Here is an 11,164-nt window from a genome sequence, read left to right as displayed (position 1 = left end):
TGGACAAAGCAACTATGTGAAACCAAAAAATATCTGCGAAGTCTGCCAGATATCTCACAGTTTGATCAGATCTAGATATGTTGTATAGGGATTGTTTCAGAGCTGAATTTGAGATTTTATTATTTTATCTCTTTAATTTACATGTTTAAAAGGTGAAAACTGAATACTGAACATCCAATACTGAAATCCAAATGTTTGTAGTATCAAAGACCAAAAGTGCCACATTTCAGTACGCCATTAAGTATATTAAGTATTTATATGTGGTCTTCCATACAAAATTGGAAAAAGATACATTAAATTATATATTTTACACATATATATAAATATGCATGTAAAAGTTTTTAAATGTTTCAGTAGTTTCCTAAATGCTGACTTAAATGTAAAATTAAAATGTGAATTCATCAAACTTAATAGCATATATCTTTATTTTCAGATTTATTCAATGATTCCATCATTCTGTGTTGCAGAATACCTTAATTTTTTTTATCCATCATTAAAGGCAGTTGGTGCAGCTAACACTGTTATGCAGATGTTTTTTTTTTATCTTTTTAACAGATAAAAAAAAACTAGTTTAAATTAAATGTTTTGACAATCGAATTTGTGTAAATTGACACATTTAAGTAATTTTAAATTGTATGTATTCATTTTATGTGTTCAAGTTATCCAACATAGAATTTTATTTTATTCTTTGAGGGGATAATTATGCTTTCTGTCCTCGACAGTTTACACCCATACAGCATCGGGGTTTTTAGAGAAAACTGAACTCAGACAGACGAGGCTGAAATGATCAGATGGTTTAAACTAAAGAGTTTTAGGTGCTCAGGTTTACAGTGGTGTCTCAGAGTATTTTATTGAGATTGTATGTGATAGACCACAGGTAGGTACTGCATCATTTTGGAGAGGAAGGAAAATTATACAGGAGTTTTAAAGTTATCTACAAATAAAAATCTAATAGGTGCATCTGTATTGATCCCCCTTACTCTCATATCCCCAATAAAAATGTAAAATGTTGCAGCAGTTAATTATTTAGCAAACAGCAACATTAGGACAACAGACAGATGACGGAGGAAGTTGTGGAGAATTTTAAAGCAGGGTTAGGTTATACAAATATTTCAAGCGTTGAACATCTCATAGAGCTCTGATTCATCATCTGAAAAAAAGGACATGGCACACCTGTAAACCTACCAAAACATGATTGTCCACTTAAACAAAATGGTCAGGCAAGAGGCGCAGCTGAGAGGCTAGTGGTAAATCTGGAGATGTGAAAACATGTGAAAGATTTCAAGAGGGAGTAAAACTTTTGCAAGACAGTTTAACCACATAATAATTTCCTCTGAAATAATTATAAAACAGAAAAAAACATTTCTGTCCTACACTTCTAATAAACTGAATCACAAGGAAGTTCATTTCTGTTACTGCTATAAAACAAATGTTTCAGTGTTTGGTTTTAATGTTTTAAATATAAAATTTCTAACAAACAAATAGCTCCTACATGATCAGAACGATCTGATAAAATAATCTTTGATTATTTCATAGGAAAGATTGTGTAAAGAATAATGTGTTCAATCATGACTGGTGTGGTAAATCACAAATTGTGTGTCAGTAACTATATAGTAAAATATGTTTTTTGAATGGCATAATTTGAGGTATGAGGATCATACAAATATTAAATGAAAGCTGCCCAAGAATGGAGCCTTGAGGAACCTCATATGTGATATTTTCCCCCTCAGATTTATAATTGCCAAATGACACAAAGCAGTTGTTGCCAAAAAGACCTGAGAAAACATCTGCAAGGCTTCTCCTCCCCTGATCTAAATAGTATTATATTTAAAATCCTTTCCCAGTCAGAATAAACTGGAACTTAACTCTTGACTCCAATGGAAGCAGAAAGGATGAACTTCCCCGTTTCTGCATACTGGCTTAGTTCATCTTTAAACAGACCACAGCTCGGAGTCATATGTTCTGTATTATTGATCACATCTACCTGTTATGAGAACCTGCTGAGGGGCAGATGATTTCTGTTTAGCCATGATGAATAAAACCGCAGAACAGGAGGAGGAAAAACCAACTTTCTTCACTTTTTAGACAAAACTGTTACCGAACAATTGGTGGTCTGAGCTTTTAAACAGAACCAGAAGAGTGTCTTCAGCAGAAAAAAAAACTAAAACTTTTGGATGCATATTCCTGTGTAATGGATGTCTGAGTCGTGAGATGAGACTGGTCCTGTGGGAGGAGATCACATTTGGCTTCTGTGAAACACCTAATTAGCTGCAATGCAGTGACGGCCTGCAGTCTAACACCAAGGCTGAGATGTCCTTCCTATATTATTATCTGCATAATAAGGTTTTTTTGACTCCTGTGATGGAGCGTCTCTGCCCATCAGTAGACCTAATATCATACTTTTACGTTGTGATTCACCCCCTCCAGCTCAGACGGGCCCCCCCACCACTGATGGCATATTTCTCATTATGGTTAAATCAGAGAGATGTGGTATGGGGCCTAACCACAGCTCATTACCATCATGGCAGGAGTACAGCCACCAATTTACCTGCAGACGAGGTAATGCTGAGGAGAAATAGGCCGGCAGGAGCTGAAATGATATTTCTAATTACGAAGCTCCTCTCCCACTGTTTTCCTCGCTGCCTCTGACTCCCAAACCTCATTTCAATATTTGTTTCTCGTCAAACGTAGAGGAAGAGGACTGAGGAGGAGGAGGTAGACGGTGATACCTGCAAACAAATCAACAGCAGAGGCAGCAGCTAGATGTAGAAAGCCATGTCGTGTTAATTATCTGCTCCACTGCTGCAGCTTGATTCTAATTTACTGCAGCTGATTTCCTCCTCAACAAAACCAGAATCAGACAAATAAGAAAACATTAAAACCAGCTTAGCCCACAAGAAATCTGACAAAAGATTAAACACAAATAAAACCCTCCGCTTAGAGAATTTACACAAACATTAGAGAAGCTCAGGAGCTGAAAAATAACTGGAGGATGAGGTCTATAAAACATCAACAGACACACAAATAAGAGGAGACAAATTGAAAAGTCATTTATATCAGGAGGATGAATGCATTACCAAAGCTATGAGACTGATTCTAATCAATCCTGCAAAGATGTTTCATCAGAGAAAGATAAATATAAATATCTTCAATTTCTGGTTTCAATCAAACTGGGAGAAGAGTTAAAAAAAACAGGAAAAATAAGAACGAACAAGTTTAGTTTGGATCTAAAAGTGATGCAAAAAATAAATATGATAAAAAAATAAAAAAATTGAATTCAGACTGTTGGTCATCAATCATCCAGCTTCAACGGTATCATCATGTTGGCCTTCAGATAGACTTTATCCTAAAATAATGATTCAAATAAAAAAAAAGAGCATTTTAAAAATAGTAGATTTGCTGCAGGAATAAGCATTACAGAGTTTATAACTAATTAAGACATTCAAATAAAAATAAAGAAGCTTAAAGGTGTGTGAGAAAACCAGGAACAGGGCTAAAGTAATCAGCTAGATCAAACAGAGCCCAGAGGAACAATTAACACACAGAAGAACATTTAGTTTGCTGTAAGATGATAAAAAGGTGTTTTCTGTGTCTTAATGCAAAGCTCGTAGGTAGACGAAGGACATCAAAAGACAGGTTTCCAGCCATGTTAAGGAAACTTTGTTCAGGTAGATCTGCAAATTTGATGCTATTAATGCAAATTAATCATTTGTATTTTATCTAATATTTTAAATATGTAAGAACGTCCTTTTCTGCAATGTTTTTACAGAGAGGAAGTTGGAATTGTCTGGTACCAGTTACAGATGGGCCATCTTAGCAGGTCATTGCAAAGTTGTTTTTTTTCTATTATTTCTTCCTTTTTTAAACAAATTTGGTCCAAGGTGAAACTACTCAGCTTGTTTAAAACCAAGAAGTGCTCCAGCTTTGCTGCTTACCTTCCATTTTGAGGGATACATTTCAAGGAGTCACTTCATCATGCAGGAAGAAATGATCCCGGTGATAAAGACCGCCACCTGTGGAGGGACCTTGACATCTGGAGAAGCCAGAGCAACAATCCTCACTGAGGGAACAGCAGTTCTCCAAGGCTGCAGAGGACTTGTCTTTGAAAATGCAAAACTTTATGAAGGTTCCTAAAAAAATTTAATTCTGAAAACACAAACTCATGCCTACATTGTTCAGATTTATTTTACGCCCCAGTCTAAGAAGAAAACTGTAATTGATCGGCATATTTAACCCAATTTACAGTATTTGTTGGAGCTGAATTGAGGTAAAAATCTGCACAGCCTTTTCTTAGCAGAATGTCAATAATTTACAGTAGCTTAAAAAAGTAACTTAGGAATATTTACTAAGTTTTACACCTAAAATCAAATGAATTGAATTTTTTTCTTTATTGTTGTAAAGTTGGATTATCTTAAATATTGTTTAGTTATTCTACATGCAAATTGTTACCTATAGTTTTTATGTTGAGCCAGTGAATCTGTTTCTCCTGGTGTGAATAAAGCTGCAGGAAGTATCCCAGACGATCCGTCCTGTATCGTACAATCGAATAGTTTCCATCCAAGCACAGAGATGGAAACTGAACAGATTTCTGTTCTTGCATCAGTCAGTGACCATCTAAAGAGTCTGCATCAGTTCGCTTTACATAACAGCTACACCCATTCAGAACAAAGGGGTTAAAAACAACTTTTTAAAGTCTTAAAGCAACATTTCCTAACAGGGACAGATATACAGTCAAGTAAAATGATTAATTTAAACCTGCAGAATATGACAATAAAAACTAAATATGATAGAAGCTAAAACGACTGATGTGTTTAATAACAAAAAAAAAAAAAGAGTGTGATGGTTATGAATTCCTAATTATTAGTAATTTATTTTTATGATGGGGAAATTCAAGAGAATTCCCTTAATGGAAGAAAATATGAATTAACAAGGAAAGGGAAATAGTTTTTATTCAGGTCACTGTTAATTTTAACTAGAAAAACAAGATAAAATCTTATTAAATGAAAAAAGAGCAAAATATAAAATCTATGTCAAAACATACGTTACCCGTCTAAAAGCTGACAGAAACAGTGAAAATTATAATTTTTTTAAAATATTTTTAAATCAGAGCCTTTAATGCTTTTTGGAACAAAACAATAAAAACAAATTTTAAACGTATTGTGAATATGTTGTATCTTATGCTGCATTAATATTCCAGTGAAATGTGGCAAGAACTGCAGCTTTAAATATGAAACCTTACTATTGAGAACATTATTTGATGGAAAATTGAGCAGGAATCCAGGTGTGGAAGTAAAAGGACATAAAAAGTAGGAAAACCAGGAAGCTTTTGGCATAAAATCGGTTGCTGCTCGGATCTCTGTCGTAAGGTTCTGAATGAAGCGGGTTGCACTAAAATCAGTTTGGTTTCTTGTCCCACCCAGCCTCATGGGTTCATGTCTCCTTTGTTTTTCCAGCTCAGAATAAATGACCCATGTGACACGGCAGCAGTCTGCACATCATCAGCACAGGTAATAAGTCACCATTAAGCCTCCCCAGTGTGACCCATCCAGCTCCAGTCTAAACCCCCTCTCTGCTCCAGTTTGACCGGGTTTACTTTCAGTTTAGTCAAACTTCACGTCTCAAAGCTCTGCTCACCTTAGCTCTCCTCAGAGTGAACAAACTTGCAGTGTTCCTGTGAACATCAGCAGGACACTGCAGGTTTAGAGGCTGGATAATCCAGGGAATAATCTTGGAAAAATCATGACGGATTAAAAAAAGTCACAATAAATTATATTAATTTTATATAGACCCCCAGCCACATTTGAGGATTTTTGAATGTGAGAAGACCACAGAAGCTTCAATGGGAAAAGAAAAAAGACAGAAACAGCCTGACTGGATTTATTAAACATGATTATCAGATCATCATCCTATTGTTCACGAGAAGACAGCTGGGCTCAAACAGAGCCCTGAGGGACACCACGTAACATACCTCTGTGATGGTGAGACTAGCCGCAGTTAATCTGGGGGCAGATTAAATCCTCTGTAATCCTTAATCAGCCCTGATTATTTGAAAATTAGGTAGATTTATTACTTGTGAGATATTACAGGTTTATCTGAGACAACGCTGTTGAGGGTGGAATATATTCAGAATAGTTAAAGTAAATAAGTTTCATTTGGTTTTAAAAAATGATGTTATAAATGTTCAGAAAGTGAGTAAAAGGGAATTTAAGGTTGTTGTCTGCACTTTTCTTTCCACACATCAACACAGCTGAAGACTCATGGTTCCTGTGAAGCTCTGCACCGGTGATTAGTTGTCTTACCACTTAGCATCGGCATTGCTTGGAGTCAGCCAACTTCTGGCACCTGTAAACAGGTATTTCAGCTCCATGATGATTGGACCACATTCCAGTTCCTCTGCATTTCTTGGTTTCCCCTTAGAAGCAGCACGTTTGATGTCACCCCACAACTTTTCTATTGGATCTAGGTCCAGGGACTCGGTAGGGGGCTCCATAACATCAACTTTGTTGGTCTGGAACCAAGATGCTGCTCGTATTCAAACTGATACATGATCTTGGTTTGAATATATAGGCAAACATCCCCACATCAGGATTCCTGAGCTACCGTGCTTCAGTGTACTGTGGCGTAAATGTAGTCTATCGAGGTCTATTGACCAACTCTGTGACCTCTAGACCTAAATCTTATTTTTATCCTGTCTCATAAGGCCAATCAGTGTGCTCTTTACAAACTGTAAGCTCTTTAATCCATAATTGTGACTTTTGGGGGCTTTTTCCAGATAGCTTGGCTTCACAAAAGCATCTTCTAATGGGTACAGTGCTCAGGGTCAGCTGTTGCCCTTCATTGATTGACCTGAAGCAAATAATATTTTGGCCAGTCTGCCATCCATTAGAATTGTATTATTTCAGTTTTCTTCTACACCTTTCTGGATTTTATTAAATTTGAGATGTTCTGCATTTACGTCCCTCTCAAATCAAATGTTTAATCGAAGTATGCTGTTCTGAAAACCTCAGAAATGACCCATTTTACTCAAGATTCTCACAAAGTTATGCACTAAAACCAGACCCATATTAGGATAAAGAATGAATGACCTCACTGATTGAACTCCACACTATGATTTGAACCACATCCCTTACAAATCATTCAAATACAGAGAATGTGCACCCACCAATAAATGATAAAACATGCTGGAGCTGAAAAGATTGTTTTAATTTAAACCCATAAAAACGAATTTATCTTTTAAATTAACTTTTATTTCAGGGGTGGGATGGGGGGGGACAACAGAGCTATGTACTTTTCGTTACTTTAAATGATATTTATCACCAATTATAACTGGAAAATTATTTCATACTTCATCAGAAACTGCAACTACATTCAATCACACTAAGAGCTGCTGTTTGAGTTTGGATAAACTGAACCATCAGAATCCAGTGACCGAGTTCAGAGCATGAACCTGCTGCTGGAGCTGCTCCACGTTCGGTCCCCGGGGCCCGATAAACCTGCTCTGAAGCCTCAGCCTGCTGCTCACTCTGAGCCAATAAACTTGGTGCTGCTGACGAGCCTCAGAGCCGACCGAGGAGGAGGAGGAGATGTTGGATGGATGCATGAGAGGAAACAGGCCTAAAGGGACTCCAAAGACTCAGGTTTAAAAATTAATGTTCAGAGAGATTAGCAGAGGTTCATCTGATGAAATTTCACACAGACGGAGAAGATGATCCAAGATTTTATTGGAGATATACAGAGCTACACGAACAGAAACATCCAAAGAAAACAACATGGTAAACGTTTCTGTGATCCATAAGGTGCAGACTGTACACCACTGCAGCTCGCTGTTACAGTAATGTTCCTGACAGTTCCCCAAGCTGACCCGAGATCAACACCGTTACAGCACTGTAACGAGCCAAGCAGCACTGCGTAGGACTGACCTCAGATCAGCCTCTGCATTTAGCACTGTTGATAAAACCCAAACCCTGGACCTGAGGCAGGTGCTGTTCTGCTGCACATCGCAGGCCACCGCTGCCATCTCCTGGAGCTCAGTCGTTGAACTTCTCTAAAGGGCCTTTTGGACTGAACTTATGAGTCTTAAGTGTTCTGCAACTTCTACCATTAATACTGTCTATCTGAAGTTAATTTTCTGCAACAGCTTTTTGAGCAGAACATCAAAACTGAAACAGCTGCAGACCTTCTTTCTTAAACTGAAAACTGAAACATTGAGGTGAGTTTTCTCAGTGACTGAGGCCCAGGACTCACTGACGAGGAGCTGGGGATACTCTCAGAAACAGCAAAGCAACCCAGAGTAGTGTTGGATAGATAAAGACATTCAGGTTCTGAGGGGAGGAGGTTCTGCAGGAGTTGAAGCAACAACCACCATCAGATCTGTTCAGATCAGGAAGAAACTGGAGTTGACCGAGGCCCTTAAACACTACGTTCCCAAACAGATGGCAGCTTAAAGAAAAGCTCAACGGAAACTATACACAGATAGAACCGACAACCCAGCTCAAACAGGTGGATCCAAACCAGATCAATAACTCCCTGGAAAACATAGGAGGAGTAAGAAACAACCTTCCTGAAATCCACTGGAAAGATTCAGGTCATTTAAAGCAAAACTGAGAACGGTAAATCCACACAAACATCCATCCTAACAGAGGCTCGGTCCGAGTCAAACAAGAACATGATTCTGACTCCCAGAGTCAAACATGATCATCGATCTGTGTAAAAACGAGCTGCAGGTTTCCTCTCAGGCAAACATCTGAACACTCTGATGGTCTAAAAATCTGAACTCAAGCTTCATCAACTCTGGTCTAACAGAAAGGTGTCAGCTGGGTGTTTATCAGTGGGCAGATCATCAGGTCAGCTCTGAGTGGGTGTTCCTTTAGGCTGCTGTCAGGAGGTCAGAGATCCAAACAGAACCCAGGCCGACATGAACTGGCAACAGTTCTTCGTGGTTGGATTGAAGGAAGGCAGCAGGTCAGCTTCTTCCAGTGTAAGGTCAGGTGGCGACCTGTAGGAACGTTCTGTGTGACCCCGGCGGTCCAGGCTTCTCCCCTGCCTGGTCCCTTCCACTCTGACATGAGGTAAAATATGGCGCCAAGTGCAATGCTCTTTGTGCTACATGTTTAAAAAAGAAATAGGAAACGAGAGCCAGGAGGAAGAGGATGCAGAGTCCGACTGAGTTGCTTCACTTCTCGAGATAACTGCAGACCCAGAAGGTCGGATCTGAGAGGTGACCTCGGATCCGACCTCGGAGAGGTGACTACAGGCTGCACTCCGCTGGACCGAGCTGACAAACGGGCAGATACGCAACCAGTCCGGTCCGAGTGTCATGCCGTGGGATGGCGCTAGAGCTGCTGAGATCGTGAGGTTACAGCAACGACAGGAGAGCGGCTCTGGAGTCACGGCACGTTGTATGTTTCTACACGATCAACACACTGAAACGGGTGCATGTTCTGCAGGTTCTACATGGGTGGGGTCAAATGTTGGCTTCTTCAATTAAATGGACTTTTTTTACGGCTTCATGCAGCAATATGTAGAGATTTCCCCAATAACAAGGGAAAAGTATTATAAGCAAAAACCTGTCAATCTAAAATGGGATATTGGCAAAATATCTGCAAAAATATTTTTGTCAACTCTGCTGTTAAATATACAGAACGCGTGAATTTTAACCTCACAGATCTTGTTAACCGTTCAATAGAAACTTGTAAACAGGGAATTCCTGCTGCAGCACGGCACGCTCAGACAATCTGTTCTGACCTTTAAAGCCTTTCTGCTGATTATTTTTAAGTTTATAACCCTACTCTTCAGTGTGTTGAACACTGGTGCACTGTACAGCCTGTCCAGCTTCCGGGTAAAGACCAGTCACGGTGAAATGTTGATGAGTGGAGGATTCCCGCGGGGAAGGCACTGAGAAACACGGCTGCAGCGAGCGTCGATGTCGGAGTCACGGAGCTGAGGTAGAAACCACACAGATCTGAGAGTGCAGCCTGATGATCTCCTCTGCAGCAACACTGATGCATCTGCACGGATTCAATCATAACAGCTAGCTGGCCCCGCCCCCCTCCCGCTGGGCGAGAGGGGGCGGGGCCTCATGGCGACAGATCAACAAAAGGTCAAATAAGGAGGTATTGTAGTTACAGTGCAAAAAGATGAGAAGTTCAAGCTTAATACAAAAACATAGCACCAAACAAACAGAAAAGAGACATGCATGCAGTTAACTGAGGTATTCACGTAAAAAACAAGATAAACAAGGCGTATTGACCACATTTAGCAGGAAGCAATATTAATTAGAAGGAAATCAAATCTGACGCTGGTATCCTCAGGAATCAGACAGCCTCAGAGCAACGTCACATGTTGGTTCAGCTTTGGCAGATCCGGCTGAGGAGGACGGCTCTTCACGTCACCGAGCCGTCCGCGTGTTTCCACAAAAGCTACAGCAACATGGGACCGCCTACAGTAACTGGGAATGTTGGGATTCCTATCTCTGGATATGAGGGCCGGCCTCAGCGTCCGAGGCCACCACATCATCAACATCATCATCATTATGGAGTTCATATTTGCAGATATATTCAGTCGCTTTGCTACGAAGGGGATTTTGGTGTCAGAGTGACAGATTGTTCAGAAAAGTGATGGAATAGGTGCAAACTGATGAGGAACGCGGCTGGAGGTCGAGACAGAGAGCTGGCTGGCTGCAGTGGTATCGGGCCCATTTCACTCTCACCGGCTCCGGAGCTTTTTCTTTCTAGGATTCAGCATGAGGCTCGTCTCACGAATACAACAGCTCACCTGACCTCTTCCGCTAGGATGATAAAGCCCTCGTGATCACACGAAGCACAAAGAAAGATTGTGTCTGCGCAAACAAAAAGGAAAAATAAACGGGATGTGAGCTCAGAGTGCTCTGCTGTGGCGTCTCCACGCAGCGTTCCCGTCGCATGTCGCAGGATCGCCGCTCCGTCCTCTCCGCTAGGTGCTAATGCTGCGAGCTGCTGGCAGCTCAGTTGGTTTGGACCTGAGGTTGATTGGCTTTGAGGCTGCGCAGAGCTCGGCGGGCAGCCGCTGACTTGGCGATCCGATAGCTGCGGCCAACTCCTTTGAACTTTCCCTTCCCGACCACCTCCACCGTCACACGCACCTTCCCATCGTAGGTGCGCTCTGCAGGGCTGCGAAACAGGATCGA

General features: G+C 40.3%; 1 protein-coding gene across 1 annotated transcript in view; it reads right to left on the bottom strand.

Moving 5' to 3' along the window:
- Window positions 1-7,704: 7,704 nt before the first annotated feature.
- Window positions 7,705-11,164, bottom strand: part of dicer1 (dicer 1, ribonuclease type III) — a 37,115-nt gene continuing 33,655 nt past the window's right edge. The window contains exon 31 of the mRNA XM_047344851.1: window positions 7,705-11,147. Coding sequence (XP_047200807.1) covers window positions 10,982-11,147 — 166 coding nt within the window. The 3' untranslated portion in view covers window positions 7,705-10,981. The remainder of the gene's footprint in view (window positions 11,148-11,164) is intronic.

The sequence above is a fragment of the Girardinichthys multiradiatus genome, chromosome 19, assembly GCF_021462225.1.
Source record: "Girardinichthys multiradiatus isolate DD_20200921_A chromosome 19, DD_fGirMul_XY1, whole genome shotgun sequence".
NCBI classification, from domain to species: domain Eukaryota; kingdom Metazoa; phylum Chordata; class Actinopteri; order Cyprinodontiformes; family Goodeidae; genus Girardinichthys; species Girardinichthys multiradiatus.
The sequence above is the reverse complement of the archived record's forward strand: the minus strand, read 5'-3'. Positions and strand labels throughout refer to the sequence as shown.